This window comes from Thalia democratica, chromosome 9 (assembly GCF_965202585.1).
Source record: "Thalia democratica chromosome 9, ktThaDemo2.hap1.1, whole genome shotgun sequence".
Classification (NCBI taxonomy): Eukaryota; Metazoa; Chordata; class Thaliacea; order Salpida; family Salpidae; genus Thalia; species Thalia democratica.
Window position 1 is genome coordinate 11,175,327 of NC_139173.1, and position 24,804 is coordinate 11,200,130.

Genomic DNA, 24,804 nt, shown 5'->3' on the forward strand with positions numbered 1-24,804 from the left:
AATACTATTAGACAATAACTGTATTATACTATTTCAAAAATGCTACTTAAATTTTTCCATTTTAACTCGTACTGTTTTATTAGTCTAATGTGCTAAACTAACTCTAACAAATTGCTCCTTAACCAGCGTACAATAGATTGAAAAAAAAAAGCAAGTTTCTGTTCTTAAAGTTTTATTCCTAAAGTGTCAAAAAATATATACAACGGCTAAACATAAAAAACCACAAAGTTATTCGACAAAAAATTTGCTGTTCACGATTGAGTAGTTGCTGAAGTAGGACTCGTACAAGTCTTCGCACTGTTTGACCGCCACCGTTCCGCAAACTTCCCTGATAGAGTGCATGCTCCACTGGGCCGCTCCAATGTCGCAAGTCCGCACTCCCAGCTTGGCAGCCAGGAGAGGACCGATGGTCGTCCCGCAAGGCGAGTCGTTGCGAACCTGGACGTCCTGCACTCGCACACCGGCAAGCAACGCGCACTGGCGAACAATCGCGGCAGTTACTGCTGTGGTTGCGTACCTGTTGTAGTTAAGATTATTTCTATAGTAATCAGTTTTGTATAGAATATCTATTAGTTACACTATACTAAACTGTAGAGTATATATATATATATATGTATTGAAGTTATTTAAAAAGTAATTACCGGGCGTTGTTGTTTGTTTTTATAACAGGACCATCCCACAAAGTAGGCTTCATGTTGGACTCGTGTTTCGAAGGGTAGTTGGGGTGCACCCCATGAGCCATGTCCGCGCTCAGCACCATTGAATTGACGGTCGCCTCCTGGAAAGCCATCGGGTTTTCCGAGCTGTGCGCGATCCTCTGAAGAAGGTACTCGACGTGAGATGAGCAAGCTCCTTGTGCCGATTCCGATCCAACTTCTTCGTTGTCGAAAGACATGTACATGCGGACGTTTGGTTCGTCTTCGAGAGTCTTGCAAGACTTGATGAGAGCCACGAGACCAGTGTAAGTGCTCATGAGGTTGTCGAGACGCGGAGCAAAGACGTATTCGCCGTTTGCACCACCCAGCTCGCCAGGAGTGTAATCAGCAAGAAACAAGTCGAGATCCACAAGACTTTCAGGATCGATTTGCGCCTCTTCACAAAGCACCTTCACCAGCATAGGATGGTGCTTGTGGACGCATGTCGGGGCCGGATTGGCTCGGCATGGCGCGTTGAGCTCGTTGCTGACCGCTTGGCCGAGTACGGGAACGAGATCGGTCTCCTTGTTGATGGGAAAATCTTCATTCATTTTGCGCGCGAGGTGAATGGCAATGAAGGGAACTCTCATCAGCGGCTTATCGACGTGAACCAGTTTGCTGACCATGTTTCCGCCTTCTTTGACGAGCAGGCGACCGGCGACGCGCAGGTCCCTGTCGAACCACGACAGCCAGTTGCCGCCGCCGTAGCACTCGGTACCGACCTGCGCGTTGTCTTCGCTCACTTTCCTGCTGACCACCTTGACTCGCAGGCACGGGCTGTCGGTGTGGGCGCCGAACATGGTGAACCCGTTTCCCGGCTTGTACCGCCCGCCGACGGTCCACGCCATTATGTGCGATTGGTTGCGGGTCATGAAGTACTTGCCCATCGGTTGCGTTTCAACCGTTTCTGTTTCTTTCAGCTGAACGAAACCTGCTTGGAGGAGCATCTCCTTGCAGTTTTCCACGACATGGTAAGGAGACGGGGAGGCATCGGTGAATTTCAGGAACTGCTTAGCCGAATTAACGCATTCCTTTGTTAATTGTGAACTCATGGTTGTTTTTATACTGTTTATAAACTGTTGAGTTATTTGTGTTAGCTTTTGCATCACTTTTGGTTTTCTTTTGTACATTGATTTACAACTTGTTTATTATTGATGCTTTAAACTTAAATACACTTATGTTTATATTTATTTTTGCCAGATCTAAAATATATTAGTCGTACGTAAAAATACATTGTTATTTCAGTTTATTGGACATCAGTGTTATTTATGATAAACTGATAATTAGCCGTAATTAACAGTATTTAGGTAAATTAATAATTTATTATTTTTGAGAATAAACAATTACTCAGATTCACCGCAGAGCGGATTTTCAAATTGTAAATCTGTAGTAAAATAATAATGTTAAAAATGACAAATAACTAAAAATTGGTTTGGGTTAAGTTTATATACAAAAAAAATAAATAAATTAATTAAAATTTTTGAGAATAAAAAATTACTCAGTTTCACCGCAGAGCGGATTTTCAAATTGTAAATCTGTAGTAAAATAATGTTTTTTTTTGTATATAAACTTAACTCAAACCAATTTTTAATTATTTGTCCTTTTTAACATTATTATTTTACTACAGATTTACAATTTGAAAATCCGCTTTGCGGTGAAACTGAGTAATTTTTTATTCTCAAAAATAATAAATTATTAATTATTAATCTCCTATTGGTGGATAGATTACTGTGTCCTATTTATTTGTTCTAAACTCTATAGTTTAGCTAAATTAGTTGATTAGTTTTTAATTTTTTTTTAACATAAAATTAAAAGTTTTTAAGTTTTAAGAAAAAATATTTTGCTTAAAGAACTCATTGACGAATAAGAGTATTTTAGTAATTAAAAAACTTTTTAGTAAAAAAACTTTAAAAACTTATAAAGTTAAGGAAAGTTTATATAGGACTATATGGTAAAAACATGTATATCTTTAGCTTTTAAAGCAGCGTAGCAACAGATATTGTAGCAGTTTTTAGGCTCTTTTAAATGAGGGGGAACATTCTTTACTTATTTTGTAAAAAAAATTTTTTACGTGAATGATACTCGCTGAAGAAAAAGCCTGAGTGAAAAACAAGTTATTCTAAGTTACATCAAACTAGCCGGAGACAACTTGAGTTTGTGATGAGACCGAAATAAATTGTAAGAGCCAACAACTGTAAAAAGCGCTGTTATTTAACTTCGAATAATTCAAAAAGTCAAATTGTAAAAACATGAATTGTTATGTAAAACAAATTATAAAACTTTTAATAAGAAAAAAAAACTTAAATGCAACATCATTAAAATTAAGTTTTGGAGATAAGGCAAACTTTTCTAAACTTTGCTCAATACTGCTGACAAGCCAGAGTTTTACAAAAGATTTTCAAAATTTTGTAAAGTTATCTAACACACACATGAAAAATTATATTCCTTACATAAGTTGCTTTTTTATTGTTAAAACTAACGTTGTTAAAAATTAATAAGTAATTGTATTAAGGAAAACTTTGATGTTAATGAAACTTTTATATCCTTACTTCTGACTCTAGTTTTTTTATTTTGAAAAAGGAGAATATAAAAAACTATATAAATAGCGTATCAAAACTTTATGATAAATGTATTAAGTACACAAAAACTAAAAAATATGATATCACTTGTTATCGTTATCATCTAAGTTTTAACTTTTTAAAGCAAAAAAAGTCTTATTAAAATAATCAACATAGTAATTGTCATAATTTAAATTAAATACCGTTAGTTAAGTTTGGAAGCTGACAAATATAGTGGTTATGAAAAAATTAAATAACTTAATGTTTACTATAAAAAGTCATTCAGGATAGCAAAAGATGTAAAACAGTCAAAATAGCCAGAATTTTGTTTAAAATTTATAACACGATTTAAAAAGCACCAGAAATAAAAATTTGGTCTGTACTGTAAAACTTTTTTAAACATATTCATTAATAAACTATTTTTTACAATCAAACAATTAAACAAATCAATCTTATTAATAGTTTATTATTGAGTACCTTAGGACAAAATCTGTTTAAAAAAATCATTAACAAAATATTTTAGGAGGTTTAAACTATATTTTATCCTACATAACTTTCTTTTAATTTTTTTATTTTTGATAGTTGAAAGCAAAGGTTAGTTTTAATTAAAACTCAATAGCTTTTCTAATCTATAGTATTTTAAGTATACATTTTATTTTAGTTTCTAAATAACTATGTAATTGGTTTAAAGTTCTTCTGTCAAAAATGTTGTTGAAAAAGTTGTTGTCAAATTAATATAACTTTTTACAGTTATACATGATTAATTAAATTCTAACGAGCAAAGTTTAAAAAAAACTTTTTACTAGCTTTTTCAAAACGTATTAAGTAGTTGAAATTGTTAAAAATATTAACAACGAAGCTAAGTATGAATCTATTTTTTATCTTTATATGATATTATATATTTTTTATCTTTTTATTTCAATTTACGAATACAATTTTTTACTAAAATTACTGTGTCTTTTTTATAAAAAAATACTGTAAAAAAAGATATACAAAATAGGCTCACATAAATCACTACTACATAATTAAATTATGCCTAAAATATACTGTACATAATTTAAAGATTTTATAATGTTACTTTATGAGCTGACAAAATAAAATGGAAGTTTTGAAAAAAATCAAGCTTTTTAATTGCTTGATAAACTCGCAATATTACATTAGCCTAGCCTTTGGGTTGTAAAAAAAAGTTATTTTAAGAACTTAAAAGAATGTATAAATAGTTTACATTTGAAGTTAAAGAGCTTTTGAAGAAAAAAACATATAAAAAACATTACAGAACGTTAATACTATTATATGTTTAGTAGCGCTTAAAGATTTTAATTTACTGACATTTTTGTTTAATTTTATGAATTAATTAAATAAAAGAACCAATAAAAAACTTATTTAGCTTTGATTCTATGAATTTCTCATTGTTTAGTAAGATTTTACACATATCAATTTTCTAATGCAAGAAAATATACATATTCCAGAAACAAACTACTGCAGAAGACTACAAAAATAATGTTTTCTAATAAATTTAGTTATTTATAAGTTGTATGTAAAAGTTTTCCTAAAATTTATACTTTAATCATCCATACTTTTAAACTTTACTTATTAAAAAACATTTTTCTTCTAATCTGTTGAAATTAGCAAGAAATAATACTTAAGAGAAAAAAAAACATAGATGTGTTTTTATTTATAATAAAAAACAATTTATAAATATAAACATTCGATAATTGAGTTTTTAAATTTATTTTAAGAAAGTTACCTGAGTATGCAGAATTTTTCATTATAACTAGATATAAAAAAGTTTTTTAAGTTCTTTTTAAATATTTTGATTGAAAGCAGCAAAAACAATTGAAGTAGCCAAACAAAAAAACTTCATAAGTTATATTAATGGTATAGTTACTTCAGTTAGATTTTTTTTAGTTTTATAAAGTCTAAAGTTACGACAAATTACTACAATAAATTGTAAGAAAACATTTTTTTCAAGCATCATTTAACGTATATAAGTAAAATTATTAACTAAACTTGAGTCAAAACATTTTACAAGCTTTAAAACTTGGATCGGCAAATTGCGGCCAACTGACCAAATTTGGTACACCAAGCGAAAATTTTTGGTTTACTGCGTACTTTTAAACTAGGAGAAACTAATGCAGAAGAATCAAATCAACAACTATTACAATAAACATTTTTTTTGCGATTGAGTAAATTGTTTTGCCTCTTTTGTGCTTATTTCAAAGGATGTTCTTACATATATTATAAAAAATCAAAACATATATTGGTATAAAGTACTTTTTGATTTCAAAATGGCCGAAAATAATAAGATTTTAATGACTAAAAAAAAAAAAGTAAACAGACTGAGAAATTAATAAAAAAAAAAGAGTAAAATGTTGTGCACTAACTATTTTAATAATTTAATTATAATAAAACTTAGTTACCTTTAAAATATCCTAAAACTAAAGTACTAAACAATCATATTTATAGTTAACTCTACTTTATTTCGTAAATTTTGCTTTTATTTTACAGCTTAAAGTAGTGTAAGAAAAAAGTGGTGTGTAGCTCGGTCACCGAAAGGTTTTTCTACACTTTAGTTCTTTGACCATATTTTTGAGCGTCGCTTTCTTTATCGTGTTCAATGAAATTACTTTAAGTTTTTTTTTTTTTAATTGAACATTTCTTCATTAGTACAATGAAAGACCTAAGCCATGCAAAAAAAAATCAGTGCTGTGTATTACTTAATAAAACTAACAAAAAGTAAACGTTTTTCTAAGTTTACCTATTTTAAATATTAACTATTTCGAACTTAAAATAATTAAAAAGTTTAAAATGCTGTATAAAAGCCACTTTAACAAAATTGTTATATACTTATTTTTTTTTTTAGAAGTAGCACAAAACTACAAAATCAATTATAAAAATGTTAAAACGCTTTAACGGTTTGATAAACTACTTAAACAAATGAAAAACTTGTAACTTATACGCCTAAAAGTTCAACAACTAAATTAAGTCTTCATTACTGCTAATTTAAAAAATAACCTCTTTAAAACGTTAAGCTTGTCTTGCATACTTATGCTAAACTCTATTTGAAAAACTTTTCCACAAAACCTTATTTTAATAGCGAGCTTTTAACTGCAGATTGTTGCTCAACATCTCAAGTTTAAATATAAATGAGTATATTTATATGATTGTAAACTTTTATATGCCTATACTAAATAAAGTTTATGTTTACTTGAACTTAAAATAGTTTAAAAACCACAGGTGCACAATAAAAACGATTACTCACAAATCATGTGAAAAAATTTGATTGTAAAACTTATTTTAGGTACAAATTATTTTTTGATGTTTTAGATGAGCATAGCCTCACAAAATTTGTATGTAAGTAATTAAAACTTTAAAAGATGCTTAACTAAAAAAAATGAAGTGACTAGCAAAAAAATAATCTACAAAATTTACATACTGTTATAATGAGTTGAACAGATTTTTATTCAAATTGCTTTAGTTATTTTTTTTGTTAATTTTAAATTTAGTAAATTTAAATTAAATTTCCATTTTTTTATGGTTGTTAAAATTAATCTATCCACGGGTTTTATAAAAATCTTTAGTGTTACTTAGCCCGTGTGCACTAAAAACTTTTAAGATATTTTTGACTAGAAAGAATGTACTTCCTTAGCTTGTTTTAAAATATTTGACATAAAGACAATCATTAGTGGCCAAAATAAAAAACTTCTCTTTGAAAACTACTTTAGAATTTTTTAGTAATTCTATTTTTAAGGTTATTTTCTGCTAATTGACGAATTGTTTATGAATATAATTGACTTAAAAGGTTATAAACTAGACAAGCTATGAATACAAATAAATTTTATTAAGATACAAACTTTTTATTTACAATTTTTTGTTCTAAAAATATAGTTTAAACTTCAAGTTTACGTTAAAGATAAAAATTTGTAACAGATTTTTAAATATTTTTTATACCTTATTTTCTCGAAAACTTTTTGTGCAATAATAAAAGTAAACTGTTCAACAAATTACTAAAAAGCAAATATTAGTAAACTAAATTGTATAAATTATATTTTATTGAGTGAAAAACTGCCTAGCCAAAATTTGTTTACTTGTTGTAAATATTTTATTGTTGTTTGCTAAAGTGAGACTTAATCATAGCTGAAATGTATTATAAAACAATTAAGCAGAACTACTAGCTTTCCAAGTAAAATTATTTATAAAAAATTCTAGAAAAATTCAGCAGTAGCATTTATTTACGTCAGACATCCTCACTCATTAGTATAAAAATAATTCACAAAACACAAGAAGTAAAACCGAAACTTATAAACGGCATTTTTACCCCTTGTGTTATTTGTTCAGTGTTCAAGTCAAAAATTTCGACGCTGTCCGTTAAATGATTTAGTACATTGTAACCTCCAAAAATGTAAACCTTCTCTTTTACCTTCGCGATTGCGAAATTTCTTCTCGAAACACGAAGAAAGGTAGAAATAATTTCGACACGTTTTGCTATCGTGTTAATTTTCTCAATCTTTGAAATTGTCTCACCACCATTACACTCTCCACCGAATACATATATAAGATGTTTGTTCGCAACAGCTTGGTGACGATTTCTCGCAATTAGAAGTTCAAATGACGATGTCTGCCATTCTACAGTTGATGGGTGAAACTCTTCTATAGTTTTCAGATAATTATCTTTTTCATTCCATCCCCCAATTGAGTAAATCACATCACCTACTTTCACTAGAACATGACTTTCTCTTTCATTATTCATACATGATAGATGCGTTAACTGTTCGGAACTTGTGTTAAACAAAAAGCAATCCTTAGTTACTTTATTATCATTATCACAACCACCAGCAATTAACAACGACTCATCGTTAAACAAGCATGCTCCAAATGAAAATGTTTCAATTGTTGCGACTTTTTTGAGAGAGTTCGATGAAACTTCATATTTTTCTATTGTATTGTTGTTTTGACCCCCAACTAGGTAAATGTCATTCTTTACTTTTAATGAATTGTGACAAAATCTGTCAGTCGGAAGATCTGGAAGTTTTGTGAACAGTTGACTTGAAAGAGAAAATAAGTAGCAAGATTTTCTGTTGTGATAACCTCCGAATAACACGATATCTGTTGTTTAGTAGGTTTTTGATTATTAAGCTATTCAATGTAAATTTTTTTTTGATTGTTCGAGTGAGAAACGATTGGTCTTTATTTTAGTTTTATAAACGTATAAAAATATTTTTAAAACAGAATTTCTTGTTTTAATATTAAGTCTTTTAAAAATAAACTTTTTACAATCAAAGTATTTAAATGTTTGTAAAAAAAGCTAATATTATCAAAAATAAAAGTTATGATATTTCTATCTTTTTGTTAAACTGTATAACCTAAACTTAGACTTTATGGTTTTGCAACAGTGAAATTAAAATGAAAAGATATGGAGAATGTTTCAAATATAAACATGAAATTATAATGTTGTTTAAAATTAAAATTAACATTTAAATCAAAATTAATTTTAAGATTTAAAAGGTATTTTACTTAATTTTATGGTTTCTAACCTTGAAAATATTTTACACAAAATAACTTTTTAAGTTTCATAGAATTGCATTTTTATACTTTTAGTTTAATATAGTTGTGTAAAACTTAACAAACAAAAACAATTGTCATACAAACTTTAAAACATGATTTTTTAACTGTGAAAATTATAATAGCGTGTTACAAATCAATTAAGTATACAGTTGCAACAAACCTTTAGTACTTAAAGCTTTAAAAAATTTTAAATCCTCTTGTAGTTTTTTGTTTGTTAATGCAAGAAATGTTTCAGATTGTATTAGTTCTGCTATTTTTTGATCTTTTATTTTTAGTTTTTCTCGAAGTTTTAATAATTCTTGTTGTTGCTGATTGGCTGAAATATTTTATTAGTTTTACTTATTAAGTTTTTTTTACTTTGAGTTAAATTTAAATTGCAGAACAAGCAAAAACTTACAATCTTAGAGATAAGTCTAAAACAAATATTTTTTTTTTATGTAATTTTTAAACCTACATACATGTATATTTATATATTTATTCATATATTTTATGTAGGATTTATTTTAATTTCATCTTTAAGATTATTACTGTTTATTGGAAGAAAAAAAAAAGCGCTCAATTATTTGGTCCACGAGGACCTGGTGTACGAAAAACCTTTCGGTTATCGAGTCATACACCAGGATACAGTTTAAAGTCATGTCCAGGACAATTACTAATAAAACAATCAGTTAAACAAAATAAAAAAAATAAAAAATAAAATGAATAAAAAAAACTGAACGCAAACTAAGTATATTTTGTGTTTAATTATGTACTTTGAATCTTGTTTAGTAACATAAGAACACAAAAAATAGATATTACTTTAAATTAACTTTTAAAAGGAGATAAACAATACTAATAGCAAACGTGTGGATTATAGGTTACAACCTCTAAAAAGAAAGTAAATGTAATACTCTGAAAGATTTCAACAAAAAAATAAATTGATGTATTTTGTGCTAAAAAGGTAATTTTTGTTTGATTTGATAATTTAAGTTAAAAAATAAAAATTTTTACATTTGAATAGGTAAATAAACTATTATTAACATTTTTAAGAATTTTAAAAAAGTGATTTTTACAATGACTTTAAGCGACTAAGAACTTTAAAGTTTGTAGTAAATTTATAAAGTATTAATTACTGAACTCTAAAAATTTTAAAAACTAATCTAAAATATAGTTGAATAAGAAATTGAGATTATGATCACTTTTTTTGGTTAAACTAATAATCTCATTAGTACAAATATCCAATGTCCATTTCGTTTTGGAAATTTTAATTGTTGTGAATATTGCCTAGTGCATAAAAGAATGTGTGTTTCAAAAAATTTAAGTTTAAAATTGTACTTTAATATAACTTGTCTCTTTGTAAATAACTTTATACAGTTTCTTGATTTTTAAAATTAAAAAGCGTCCCGCAGAGGTTTATTGAAAAAATCCGGTCCGTTATGTACAATTTACTGCCACATCTGGCCCATCGACTAAAGAAGTTGCCTAATTATATTATAAAGCATTGAATAAAGTACACAACGACTATATATAAAGAAACTAACAAATTCAATAAAATTGAAAATACTTAAAAAAATGTAATAAGTTACAGCGTGTCATAAAAAAAAGGAAGCATAATAACTATTAAAAAACTAACATAATATGAAGCTAAAACTAGATTGAGCTTAATGTTATATAAGTTCATTTTATTGAGCTTTAAATAGTTTTATTATAACATGTGCTTTGGTACTTTTATGTAAAAAATATGTTTTAATACAAACGATATTCAGTATATACTTTTAAGTTAGTGCAAGTATTAATTTTGAATTTTTATTTACATTCTGAATAACATTATAACTTTTTAGTAAGTATGTTTTTCATTATTAAGCTGTTATTAAAGTAAATATTAAAAAATATTTTTTATAATCAAGCGATTGAGAAGTTATTGGTCCCGTTGTATGTTAAAAGTCTTATAAGATTATATATTTAATTTTCAAAAATAAGTTCCTGTTTTTAAATTAATTAATTTAAAATATTGTTCTCAAAATTAAAATTTTTGAATACTAGTTAAAACATATTAAAGTCAAAAAAAATTCTTTGTATCAATAAACAGTATAACTTAAACTTAGACTTGATGGGTTTGTAATAGCTAAGATGGTATGAAAAGTTAATTAGAACTTCCCGAAATATAAAAACAGAACTAATTACTATTTAGATTAGAAACTAGAATTTGAATATTTTTAATTTTATAGTGTTAATAGTTGGTTCACTTAGTTATATGATGTGTAACCTTATTTATATTTTAACAAAGTAAATTAAACAAGTTTTTCTAGAAATATGTTTTGATATTTTTTGTTGAACTATTTGTTAATAAAAATAACAACATATGAAAAGATAAGGTTAAAAAAAAGTTTTATAACACAAGTATATACACAGTAACTATTGTTTTTTTTAAACAATAAAGCTTGGTAAACAATTTTTACAAACCTTTAGTATTTATCGCTTTCAAAGTATTTTCTTCTCGATCTTTATAAAACTTTAATTCCTCTTGTAGATTTTTATTAATCAATGCAAGTTTTTTTTCGGATTCTTTTAGTTCTGTTATATCTTGTTTTTTTATTTTAAGTTCATCTTGAAGTTTTACCAGGTCCTGTTGCGACTGATTAGCTAAAATGTTTTATTAGCTTTACTTACCAAGTTTTCTACTTAGTTCAAATGTCAAAAAAAAGCTGAAAAAATGTTTAATCTTGAAGATAAGTTTTATAAAAAATGAATTATAGTAATTTTTCAAAAACTTTTATGATTTTTTTTTTACAAATTTTTAAAAGATATTTTTTTTAACACTTTTTATCAGTATATTTTTAAACTTTTTTGTTACTGAGCTTTAACATATATATATATATATAACAACAACCCTAGAAGTCTGAAAAATAATGAACAATGATCCTGATTACGTTTTTGATTTAACTAATTAACTAATTAGTTTATTGTGTTTTATAAAGATTTTTCTTTATAAATGTTACCCAGTAAAGCACGAAACACTGTCTGTTTTAAAAAAAAACTTTAAGTCTAAATTTGTAGTATCTATTGACTTCTATAATTAGAGCTCTCCGTAGACATAACTTTATAATATTTCTTGATTTTGCAAAAGAAAAATACCCTGCAAAGGTTTGTGTCAAAAAATCCGGTCCGTTATGTACAAAAGGTTGCCAAATCTGGCCCATCGGCTAAAGAAGTTGCCTAATTATATTACAGAGCCTTAAAATAGATATAAAACTACTAATTTATTAAATAATAAAAATATTCCTAAAATAAGTCAAAGCACTATATAAAAGAAGATATAATAAATTTTGGCGTGTCATAAAAAAAGATAGCAAAATAATTATTGAAAGTAAAAAGTCAAAAACTTGGTTGTGCTTAATGTTATAAAAATATTTTTAACTTTTGGTAATCTAATTTTTGTCTGTTTTTTGATAGTTTTAAAATAAAAATACGTTGTAATGCAAATGATATTTTAAAGTTATTGGTTTTTTTAATAATGCAAGTAGGAATTTTTAAACACTTGTTTTTAATTATTCATACTTACAACGATTGATTTGAAATCTAGTTTAGTTTTTATAATTTAATTATTTAGAAAACCTTTTAGTCCTTAATTGTTCAAACAATTTTCTTTATACGTTGAACTTTAGCATGAGAAGTAATTTAAGTGAGTATACTTTTCAAGCTTAAAATATAGAGTGAAGCTTTCTTATAAATATATAAAACTTATTATAGGAGCTAGTTATAATTTAGTCTGCTAATGTTTAAATTGAGTTTCTCTCCGTTTAGTTCGTTTGATATTTGAATAAGTAAAAAAAACATTTATATTTTTCTACAACCTAGGTGTTTTTAAATTCATATTAAAAATGAAAAAACAAATCTTTTTTTTAAGTTATTGAAAACAAGTTCCAAACTAACTGTAAATTACTTTAAAAAAATGATTTAAATAAGTTAAAATTAAGAAAAATACTTTGTTATACACTTAAAACTTGTATGGTAGTTAAGTTTTTATAAATTTAACTTACATGATGTATTTTCAACTTCATTTTTGTTTAACATTTTCGAATTTCCTGATGCATGAGTTCCATAAAAAGACATACTTCCTTTTGAAATTACGAAAGTATTGACCACATTTCTGTTAAACTTAGTACTACTTAATCAGATTTGCATTAAACTACTTCACTGTTACTATTCAAAAAACAAACCTGTCGTTGTTAGTTGAATCTAATTTTATTCCTGATTTTCTTAGCGTGCCTTCTACTAATTTTTCAATATCATAAAAATCTTGTTCTTCAGATTCACTGTGTTTTGAAGTGGTTGGCGCAGAAATTTTTTTTTCAGTCATAGTTATTTTGATTATCTACTAAAAGACTGTATTTTAGAAATATCAACAATAAAGTTAACAACCCTGATTCTGTATTTGCTTGAATAAAAACAAATTAAACAAAAAACTGTTGACATACCATGAGGATTCAAGGAGCTTAAAAAGCTAAACTACTTATACTTAAATGAAAATAAATGCAAAGTTTGCGCAACTACAAAACTTTTAAAAACATTTTCATTTAATATATAGAGTATTTTAAGTTATAAGTTTTAATTTTGCATGCTTGAGTTTTTTCTAGTAAAAACATTAAAATGTTTCTTTGAAAACATGTTTGAAGCAAATAAAGTCATAATTCATTTCAATAATTTAAAACTTAAATAAAAAAGTTTAGAAAGTGTCTTTTAGATTTTAATTTACGTTGTGTATACAATTATGATTTTACTATATTTACTTTTCTTCAAGTTAAATAATTTTAACTTTTTTTGTATTCAAAACCTTATAATTTACATTTGTTTTTTACTAAAGTAAAAAAGTACTGTAAATAATCACCACTAGGATTTTTACACTTTAGAAACTTACTAATGTTTCAATATTATTTCTCTTTACTAATGTCGTTCAATACATAAAAGAAAAATATTTACATTAAAATACATTAGGTGTGCTAGTTATTTTGTATAGCCAAAGATTTTTCATCATTGAATTTATTTTTGCCGAATATTGTTTTTTCATAAGTTTATAAACATTTTAAGTTTGATTAATATAAAAAATTTTAATAATAGATGATTTCTAACATTGTAATAAATAACGTAATTTTACAGCTTAAGCTTAAAAGTTTTATTTTACATATATGTTAATGTAGTAAAATAGTCGATCATTGTTTTAAAAATAAACATTAATACTATTATATCAAATATTATGTATGTATATCAGATATTTTTGATTATTATTACTTTGAAAAATGAAACTTTTTTTACAAAGTATAGTTTTAATTTAAAACTTTGAGGAAAAATGGTGTACTTTTTTGTTTTAAATAAACTATTTGATTACATAAATAACAGTTGGTAAGTTGCTGTGTTAAAGTTAACAAATCTAGAAAAACACTTTACAAATTTTTACGATAATAATATTAACAAAGTTTTTAACTCAAAAGTTTTTAAGTGTGTTTAGAAACAATTACAATACAAAAACTATGCTTACTTAGATAAACTAAAATTGTCTTACTCTGTTAACACATTTCAACTGATGTATAAACAATTGAACTTAAAACATACTAGAACTCTGATAATTAATGAAAAAGTAAAAAGTATGTATATTGTATAGTCAAAAAGAACTATCTTTAACAAAAAAACTTAATAAAAAGCTAATACGCTATTGCTATAGAACGACTAACAACTTATAAATTTGAACTAAATATTTTTAGATTTTGAACTTTAATCAATTGCTTAGACACTCCTTAACGAAAAGAAAACAAAACAAAAAGAATAAAATCGCATAACCAAATTTTCCTAAACTTTTACATTTTAGCTTGTGTAGCAAGTACTATATACAAACAGTTTCTTAATTTATGTTATAAGTTTATATAAATAAAAACAAAGAGTGTAAAATATAACTTATATTTAATCTTTTGTTATATTTACTATGACTTAAAGAAAACTTTAACAAATACTATTTTACTTATCGAGTATAAGATTATTTTAATGATTTATCGTAAATAAATAAACCAATTATAAGTTAATCTACCAGGGAGTTTAAAAAAAATTTAATATATGAGTAAAATACAATTAATTACATTTTTATATACGTCTGCTCTTATAATACTCGTTATAAATACTTTAAGTTTGTCTCAACAAATTAACTTATATTTTTAATAAAGTTTTAAACAGATTTTAGTTTAATAGTAGTTGATATATTAAAGCAGTAGTTTTATTACGTATATCTAAATGAAAAGTTTTACTATGCAAATTCGTGACAATTGCTTAAATCTTATAATCACACCAGTAAAACTACTTACTAAACTTGTACAAATACAATTTTGCATACATAAAAACCTTTGTTTTATGATTTTTAATAACTAACACTGTTTAGTGCTCTTAATCATTTAAAAACATATAGTAATTTATTAAAAAAAATCTTTTTTTTTTGAATGAATTTAAGATTATTAAAATTAACTTGATATTAAAACGGTTTTTTATTTGGTAAAGCTTTAACTATCCCGATTTACTTATAATGTTAATATACGCGCGATGCTGGTTATTATCTGACTCCTAACGCGTTATAGATATATCGTGATGTTATATAAATGTTTAGATATGACTTAGCTAAGTTATTTAGCTAAGTCGACTTAATGAATTGCGAACTAAACTTAGGCTATCTCTTAAGCTTAGTTTAATTAAATAGTTAGATTGTTAGAAAGCTTAACTAATTGTATAAAAAGAAATCGAGTCTAGAAACACAAAACTGTATTAAGATGAATATAAACTGCGATAACGTTATAACAAAATATACAAATAAGCTATTCCAATTCACTAGTTAATATAAAAAACAGTCGCCTTCGTACAAGACGTACGAGGCGAACATAACCTTTTGAAACAATATGTTATTAGTACAAGATAAAAACTAGACTGCCCGTCATACTAAAGCAGTTCGAGAAGTAAACAAAATGATAAAAAGTCCCTAATTTGAGAAAACTCTCTAGCGCCTTTTTTATTTAAACGCATTGGCGTTACATTTCGTGTTCTTCGGAAACCAATTTGATGTTCCAAATTGGTTTCCGTTTTTAAAAAACATTAATTTTAAGATGTTAAAAGTGGTTAAGCTGAAAAAACTTCAAAATCCATTATTTTTCTTAGTAAATGCTTTAAATTTCGTAAATGACGCACAGAATTAAAAAGTTTTAACAATTTACAAAACTGAAAGAATTTTTAGAATTTTATTCGCTAGTAGTGCTCGCGAGTCGTTGTTTCCCGTAACGCTACTCGTGCATTCTCGGTCTCCTCATCTGTACTCCACTCGGTCGCCTTGCTGATGGTAGATCAGATCTCTTTGTCACCTTCACCGACTTGTTGACGACTTTCGATTTCTCGAGCCGTTTTCGTGCGAAGTTCAAAAAAAGTTTAAGCAAAAATATAAAGAAAATACTATTTCAAGTATTTTCAAGTACTTTTAAGTATGTTTATAAGAAACTTAGAAAACATTTATAGCTTCAGTTTAAACTAATTATTCGTTATATAAACTTTTAGTATATTAAAAAAATTTCACATTCAACATGAGTTAGTTGACAAATTAAGCAGTTACAAGCATTTCAAAAGTTTAGACTTGTTTTCGTAAAAATATATAGCTTTGAACTTTGTACGAATTTTAAAACTTTAATATTCTAGGAAAGTTAAAAACAAAGTTGTTGTTAGCGTTTAAATGTTGAATAAGATTTTTAATAGCTCAAATGACCTTATTAAAATTGTGTTTTTATAAGAAAGCTAAAGTGTATAACAGGGGTCGGCAGGCAGTTGGTGGTCGCGGGCCAAATTTAAAGTTTACAAAGTCTTCGCGGGCCGCAGTTTTAGTTTTAGTGACATTTGAATAATCTTTTGGTTTTAGTTTTAGTCACACTAAAGAAAAGTTTTACTTTTATTTACCTTATCATTTTAAATAACTTTTAGCTATATATAGAATGACTATTTAAATTAAATTAAATAAAATTAGAATAAAATTTACATTGAATAATATACTTAAGTGTTAATAAACTATGTACTTTCATAAGCACTTACTATGTTAAATTTAATACTTTTGTGATTTTACATACAATTTAACTCTCTATAAAAACCAAACTTGAAAGACAATTTATTAGTTACTTTTATATATTTGTTATATTATCATCCCCTTTTTTCATATTTCTAAGAATATTAACTTCAAAAAAAAGTTTTTGCGTGTTAGATAGTTTACATTCATTAAAAATTTAGTAATTAGTTAATTTAATAAAATTAATACCTGTTTGTATTATAGAAAGCTAGAACAAATTCTTTAACATAACTAATTCTCGAGTACTTAAATAAAATATCTTATTAGTAACTAGTCTTTTACATGGTTGTCACTTAAAAAGCAAAAATATTTGAGTTGTATCAAACCAGCCTAAGTTCATTAAAAGTTTAAAAATCTAGTAAATCGTTGTAAATTAAGCTCAAGTACCTAGTAAAAATATCATCATCATTAAAAAGTACACAAACTGTAAAAAACAAGAAAAAACTACAATTAGTAAACTACACTACAGTCATAAAAACTATTCAGGGAATTCTAAGATTTAATTAAAGTGTTTAAAATAAAAGTTTCACACACATCTGAGTTTTCAAGCTTTTAAAATAGCCTGTTTGTGTAGCAACCCAGTTAAAACAAAGTTCACAACATAAAGAAATAACGAAACTTATTAACAGTAAACAAATTACATGCCAAAAAAATATAAGTCAGCTGGAATGGACAATTAACTTTCTTAAACATTTTTAACAAAAGTATAAAACTTAATTGAGTCACTAGCGAAGAGAAAAACCTCTTTTTTATTAAGCATTACAGCAATTCTTTATCTGCAATAAGAATTTAAAAATATTAGTTGTAAAATAAAAGACGAGCAACAAAAAAAAAACGTTAGTTAGGAGTTATTGCGAGAAACGATAAAAAAACAAATTACCAAAGTCACTTCCAACAAAGCACATGATTATCTTCAGTAACTACAGAGTTATCAGAAAAAAGTTGTTAAGGCAAGTTATAAAGTAGCAAAATTTATTATTAATAATGAGATACCGTTTATAATTGAAAACTTTTTTAAAGAATTTTTGTTGGCAGTAATAAAAAAACTTTTGTTTATTTCTTCAATGACAACAAAAAGTCCTATTTAGGAAATGCATTAAGGTTATAAAGTCGCATAAATCAAATTATGACTTTAATCAATATTTTAAGATAAGAGCACTGATAGAAAAACTATTGCTCATCTGAGAATTTTTATTAGAGATGTTTTTTTAACTTTGACACTTTAGTATAATTTCTTGGTTTAGTTCAAACACGAAGCACAACAGTCTGTGAAATTTTACAAGTAAAGGTGCAATGCACCAAAAGTTTTTAGAAGTACAATTCCTTCTTTTACTTTTAGTATAAAGTTTAATTATAGTTTAAAAAGTGTCTTATAAAGTATATCAATATTAAAAAACACTGTTAAGCTACTTTAGTATATTTTTTAATAAATAAATGTTTATTTGCTAAATTTTTTGTGTCAAATTAAAATTTCACTACTTTACATGTAAAAATTGTTTGAAACTCCAGGCTTTTTCAAAAATTCTCAAACTCAAGTTTTTTTCCAAAATTTTTAAGCATAAATTTTTAAGTTTAAAGCTTGAACTTGATATATAATAACATATATTATAACTGAAACTAACACTTTGGGTTGAGCAAAACTTACATCATAAGTTTAATTTGCCACTCTTTTAAGCAAAAAAGCCAGCCTGAATTAACAAAAACATTCCTGATATTTTTGTATACAAAAAACAATTCGAGCCAAAAACTTATAAAATGACCTAGTTGGTCTGAGATTTGAAGTCTTCAAATAGTGATAGTCTGAGTGTGTGTCAATGTTTATAAACTATCCCTAAGTCTAGTTTATATTAAATAGGTAGCTCCAAAAAAACAGCAAATGTGTGCATTGATATGCAAAGCATAAAAGTTAACTTAGTTTGACAAAATCAATGTTTAAAAATGAAGATGTATACTTAACAAAAACTATATTAGTTTATGTCATATATATTGTTTTAATTGTGTCTGTACAAATTTAGATATTACATGTAGAAAAAAAAAAACTTAGAAAATTATGCATAAACTAAACTTAAACTAACTAAAGTATTTTATAAAAAGTGGTTTAAAATATGAGCTTTTTTTTAAGTTGGTGTGCATATAAATTAGTTCAAGTGCAAAGAAAACTTCTAAAAAATTAAAATGAGTCAAAACAAAACTTAAATAAACCTTTTTTTCTTATTACTATGTTATTTTAAATGTTTTTACACTAAAACATAACATTTACAAATAAAAAATATATAAAAGAAACTTAGGTATAAAAAATATTGGAAAAAATATCTAAGCTATAAAGTAATGACAATTTAGTTAATTACTGTGCATTACTTTTGTACAAAATGGAAAACATTTGCATTTAGTTTATTTGATAAATAGGTATAATATAACTAACATATTAAATTCAAGCACTCCTTTTTCAGATAATTACTTGCTGTTGTAAAATAGAAGTTATTATGAAACTCAGAAAAATATCCTGTTAGAATGCTAATCTGTCTTTTTCACATTTTTAAATTAAAGTAGCAACTTCTTCTAATTATTTTTCTAAAATGTTATACAGAGACTTAAAACCAAACAAAACAAATTAAATCGAATTACCGAAAAAAAAAATTTACTTGAAATATATTTTTGCTCAGCGGGCCACTTTTACATGCTCGCGGGCCACAAAATTTTCTTTCGCGGGCCGCATTCCATTCAAAAAAATAACGTGCTCGCGGGCCGCAGATTTACCCTTCGCGGGCCGCAATTGGCCCGCGGGCCGCAGTTTGCCGACCCCTGGTGTATAACAACAAAAAACAAGGAATAAACCTTTTTAACATCAATCACTAAGGTTACTATAGTACAACTGTAGATTTATAGTTCAAGTTTGAACATAAAATTGTTGTTAAAAAACAAATTGAAATAAAGCTTAACAAATTAAGGCAATTTTTTATATTAATAAGAGCTCAAAATAAAATTTTAAGTTAAAGAATAAATTTTAAAATACTCCTTTAATTTCTTATGACTCGATTTCGTCCTAAGCTTTGTTCAGAAAGCTTCTTAGACTAGTTGTCTGCTATAATTAAATAAAATAAATTGCTATTTTCGTGGTCTTAACTTTTCGCCGTAAGAGTTAACTAACCGTAAGGTTTCAATAACATCTTAGTTTAATTTTCCAGCGGTGAAAAATAGCGTCTGAACAAATACTCAAAGTTTTGCAACAGTTTCTGACAAGTAATTCGATTTTGATATGTTTAAAACGCCATCGGTGAAAAATGAACCAAAATAATTCTCGATTAGGTTTAAAAATGCGTGCGTTAGTGTTTAAAGAATTTTCGATATTAGAATTTTTAAAGCGCCATCGATGAAAAATGAACCAAAATAATTCGCGATTTTTTTAAAAATGCGTGCTTCAATATTGTTCAAAGATATTTTGATTTTAAGACGCCATTTGTGAAATATAAACCAAACTAATTCGTGGTTTGTTTTAAAAATTTGTTGTTAGCTAATTTCAAAAGGTGTTTTGTTATTCGCAATCGTTTTGCGATTAGAATAAGAAATGTGTTTTTTTGTTACGATTTCGCGATCGGGCCTAACATTTTTAGCTTCGTCGTTGTTTGGTATCGCTGATGTGCTCTTGTTTAGAGATAAGGGCAACTTTCGTGCTTTTGTCGCTCTGTCGGCCGAAGTAATGTTGGAAGAAGTGTTTGTAGTCGCTGCTGTGCTTTCTATCGTGGACGAGGATAATTTCCTTGCGTTTTCCTGTTTGACGGTAGGAATATCTGAACCGGCCATTGGCTCTAGTCGTTCTGGTGCTGGCTGCGGTTGTGCTGACCGTTGGGACTGCCCGTTTTGGTGCTGGCTGAGATGGCTCTGATAGTTGGCGCTGTTAGCATAGGTACTGGCTTCGGTGGTGCTGACCGCTGACTCAGGCCCTGTGGATTCTGGCTGCGATTGCGCTGACTGTTGGGACTGCCCGTTGTGGTGCTGTTTGACATGGCTCTGATCTTTGGCTCTGGTCGATGACTCTGGCCTTGGCGATTCTGGCCGTGGTTGTTCAGAACGTTGGTTCTTAGTAGATATTATCGTTGCATTGCGTGATGCTGTACTTGTGACGTCATAATTCGGTATGGCGACAGCGCAATTGCATTTTGATTCGATAGCAGAGTTCCTGCGATTGAGTTCGGCTAATTCGGCTTCTAATTCGCGTATTTCTTGCCTAGATCGGCTAGCAATTGCTCTGCGTAGAAGTTCGTCGTAGTCGGCTTGTAATTCGCGGAATTCTTGCGAAAGTTCGCGCTTAAGTTTCTCACTATTTTGTAAAAATAACTTTAAATTAGCGAGATTCTATGTTCAGTTGTGTTTGATTCTAAAAAAATAAACACCTCATCAGGAGGTAAAACATTGGACCATAAGATAAATTTTATTCTTTCGCTTTTGTCCAGTTCGTCGATACGGTTGTACCTACAAAAGTTTTCAAATATCTTAATTATCGTCTCAACATCATGTATTTCATGGACTACGCCTAATAAAGAGAGATATTTCAAAACATTCTCTATAATGTTAAGGTGCTTAAAGGTTTCTCTTAATACAACTTGGTACCGTTTGTTGCTAAAACCTTGGTATTCGAACCATACATTTTTATCAAACTGCGTTTTCTCAATTCTATCGCGCCTACTTTGCCTTTTGTTAATTTCTGCTCTTAACAAATCAATTTCAACGTTAAAATCTATAATTACGTTACAGGCTGTTAAATGTCTTTGAGGTTTTCGCGAGCTTCATCGATTACTTCGATGCCTCTATAATTAGGACAATCGTAAAGAAAGTGGTCTTTTAAGAACAACGGAAGGTTTGTTAAGCGGTTAGCTACGCGCTTTTCCCATAAAATAATTTGGTAGAGGTCGTTATCTAGACATGACATTAACCAATTCAAATGGGTTTTTTGTAAGCGGTTAGTCAGATTGTGATTGTACATAACGTTTGAATATCTGTAGGGTACTGGTTCGGGTGGATCAGACGAGGAAAACTCTGCTATTAATGTTTTATATTTGTCTTCCTTAAATTTCTCCCAGTCCCTATAAAGTTGGCAGCTCTTAGGCCTAAAATAAAGTATATCCATGATACTAGTAGATTTTGTTTAAAGTCTTAATAAGTTTTAAACTAATTTTGGGTCACCACTACGAAAAGTAAAAAATAAAAAGAAGTTACGGACTTAAATAAGGTGCGTGTTAAACAATTGGGGGTCACCATTTAACAATCCCGAATTACTTCTAATGTTACTTATACGCGCGATGCTGGTTATTATCTGACTCCTAACGCGTTATAAATATTTCGGTGATGTTATTTAAATTTTAGATATGACTTAGCTAAGTTATTTAGCTAGGTCGACTTAATGAATTGCGAACTAAACTTAGACTATAATTTAATGCTTAGCCTAATTGAATAATTAGATTGTTAGAATGCTTAACTAATTGTATATAAAGAAATCGAGTCTAGAAACACAAAACTGTATTAAAATGAATATAAACTGCGATAACGTGATAACAAAGTATACAAATAAGCTATTCCAATTCACTAGTTAATATAAAAAACAGTCGCCTTCGTACAAGACGTACGAGGCGAACATAACCTTTTGAAACAATATGTTATTAGTACAAGATAAAAACGAGACTGCCCGTCATGCTAAAGCAGTTCGAGAAGTAAACAAAATAATAAAAAGTCCCTAAGTTGAGAAAACTCTTTAGCGCCCTTTTTTATTTAAACGCAGTGGCGTTACAAAGCTATCCTAGAAATATTTGAAAAATGAAATTATCTTAAAATTTTGTTTTTTGTGATGAGTATATAGTTATGCACGTCAGAGCTTTTCTAAAAAAAACTTTGTACTTATAAAATTATTATTCTAATAGTACAGTATTCCAATGTTTTTTTGATAAAAAAAGAAAACTTATTAGTTATAAAAATAATAAAGATTAAATCGAATGTTAAATGATCAAAATAAGTTTGAAACCTAGTTTTTCAAAAAAGTAGTGCATTTCAAATTTTTTATCTTGTATTTTTTACTAAATGAGTAATTCATCAGTAAGACAAACAAGAAATAAGTCTTATTTAAATTTTTTAAATTATTTTCTTTAGTTCGATGTGTGTTAATAAAAATATTAATTTTTTTTATCTACAAAGTTTTAGTTTCTTAAAAACTGTTCATAATCTGTTCAAGTCACAAAATATTAGACACAATTGAAACTTTGAATGTAATATTCCATACTTTTTAGTTTATTTAATATACTAAGATATATTAAGCTAAAATATTTCAACTTTAACATGTTTAGTTTTTTATACTAAGTTACAAAAAAAAGTTATTAAATAATTTAAGTAAAAAAAAAACAAACATAAGAACATTATATTTTTAGTATTTTTTAATTTCTAGCTGCTATTAGACGAGATAATATTTAAATGAACAAAAATTAAGTAGAAGTTTGTTTTAAAGTTTTTAAATACAAGACAGTTGTCCTTTTGATATTATTTTGAAAGTATCTAAACAAGGAGTTGGCAGCCTATCACATTATTTTTTCTACAAAAACTTGCTTTTGGCACGCAGCCGACCCCTGATGTAAGCTGTTAAACAAACAAACCATTGTATTTTTTTAAATAACATCATATATTTAAAGTAGAGTTGTTAATATTTTTGAACTAAATTTATTAATACTCTTCCGTATATATATTTTTAATTTGTCTTTATACATTGCTTAATAAAGGTAAACCTATAGATGTAAAAACAACAAGTTTTAGATACTTAATATTCTACTACCTTTTTACAAAGTAGGTTTGTTGTAAAATAAAGTTGTGGTAAACTTAAGAACTAGCTTAAGAACTTAAATTAGTTTTTTTAAACTAACCTAATCTAGTTCCTATATATAAAAATAGCTGTAAACATATTCAGCTTGTAAAATTGTGTTCAATAAAGTACATTAAAAAAATTATTTGTATTTTTTAAATAAATCTAGTAATTGCTGCATTTTATTGTTTTTTAAGCTAAGGTACAGAAATATATTTCGCTAAAAAATACTTAAATCAAAACACTACCAATAACAAATTGTTTGCAATTAATCTTTTATGTTTAAAAGCGTACAACCTAGCAACTAAAGTAAGGGTCGGCAAACTGCGGTCCGCAGGCCAACTGCATCCCGCAAAGGGTTAATCTGCGGCCTGCGAGCACGTTTTATTTTTGAATGGAATGCGGCCCGCGAGAGAAAATTCTACGACCCGCGAGCATGTAAATATGGCCCCGCTGAGCATAAAAATGTTTAAGGTTATTTTTTTTGGTAATTTAGTTTATTTTGATCAACATTAATTAAGTCCCTGTGTAATGTTTTATAACAATTAAATGAATTTACTTATTTGATTTAAAAATGTGAAAAAGACAGATTAGAATTCAACCAGTGATTTTCTACCAGTTTGATAACAACTTTCTTATTACAACAGAAAGTCACTAGCTAAAAAAAGATTGTGAGGAGTTCTTGAATTCAGTAAGTTATTTGTATAACACTTATCTAGTGAATAAACTTAACGTAAATGTTTTTCATTGTGTAAAAAAGTAATGCACAGTAGTTAACTAAAATATAATTTCCTTAACATTTAAATATTTTGTTCAACATGTTGTTTATACCTAAGTTTTTTATACAGATGTTCTGTAACTATAAATTGTATTTGAGTGTACACAAAAACAATATAATAAATAAATATAACATTATAAAACAACATTATAATAAAAGTTAAGGTTAGTTATACTTTGGTTTTGACACATTTTTATTTGTAGAAGTTTTCTGTGCACTTTATTAATTCCTATGCACATAAATGTACAGAGATATCT

At 27.2% G+C, this 24,804-nt stretch overlaps 2 protein-coding genes across 2 annotated transcripts; both read right to left on the reverse strand.

Annotated features, from left to right (window-relative positions):
• Positions 1 to 228: 228 nt before the first annotated feature.
• Positions 229 to 1,708, reverse strand: LOC145844559 (aspartyl aminopeptidase-like). Its single transcript, XM_082951957.1, has 2 exons — positions 642 to 1,708; positions 229 to 517 (listed from the first exon to the last, which is right to left on the reverse strand). The coding sequence occupies exons 1-2, from the start codon at positions 1,640 to 1,642 to the stop codon at positions 229 to 231; spliced, it is 1,290 nt and encodes a 429-aa protein (XP_082808083.1). The 5' UTR covers positions 1,643 to 1,708.
• A 5,815-nt stretch (positions 1,709 to 7,523) lies between these two features.
• On the reverse strand, positions 7,524 to 13,157 carry LOC145844811 (kelch-like protein 36). The gene is made up of 3 exons (XM_082952232.1): positions 13,018 to 13,157; positions 12,838 to 12,947; positions 7,524 to 8,359 (listed from the first exon to the last, which is right to left on the reverse strand). The coding sequence occupies exons 1-3, from the start codon at positions 13,155 to 13,157 to the stop codon at positions 7,524 to 7,526; spliced, it is 1,086 nt and encodes a 361-aa protein (XP_082808358.1).
• Between the last annotated feature and the right edge of the window lie 11,647 nt (positions 13,158 to 24,804).

Excerpts from the sequence above, each read along its gene's own strand:
- LOC145844559 (XM_082951957.1), bottom strand. The coding sequence starts at position 1,642 with ATGCTCCTCCAAGCAGGTTTCGTTCAGCTGAAAGAAACAGAAACGGTT. Across the intron at positions 518-641 it reads AAAACAAACAACAACGCCCG|GTACGCAACCACAGCAGTAA; the intron begins GTAATTACTTTT and ends TAACTACAACAG.
- LOC145844811 (XM_082952232.1), bottom strand. The coding sequence starts at position 13,157 with ATGACTGAAAAAAAAATTTCTGCGCCAACCACTTCAAAACACAGTGAA. Across the intron at positions 12,948-13,017 it reads GATTCAACTAACAACGACAG|AAATGTGGTCAATACTTTCG; the intron begins GTTTGTTTTTTG and ends TAAGTTTAACAG. Across the intron at positions 8,360-12,837 it reads TGAAGTTGAAAATACATCAT|ATATCGTGTTATTCGGAGGT; the intron begins GTAAGTTAAATT and ends ACTAAACAACAG.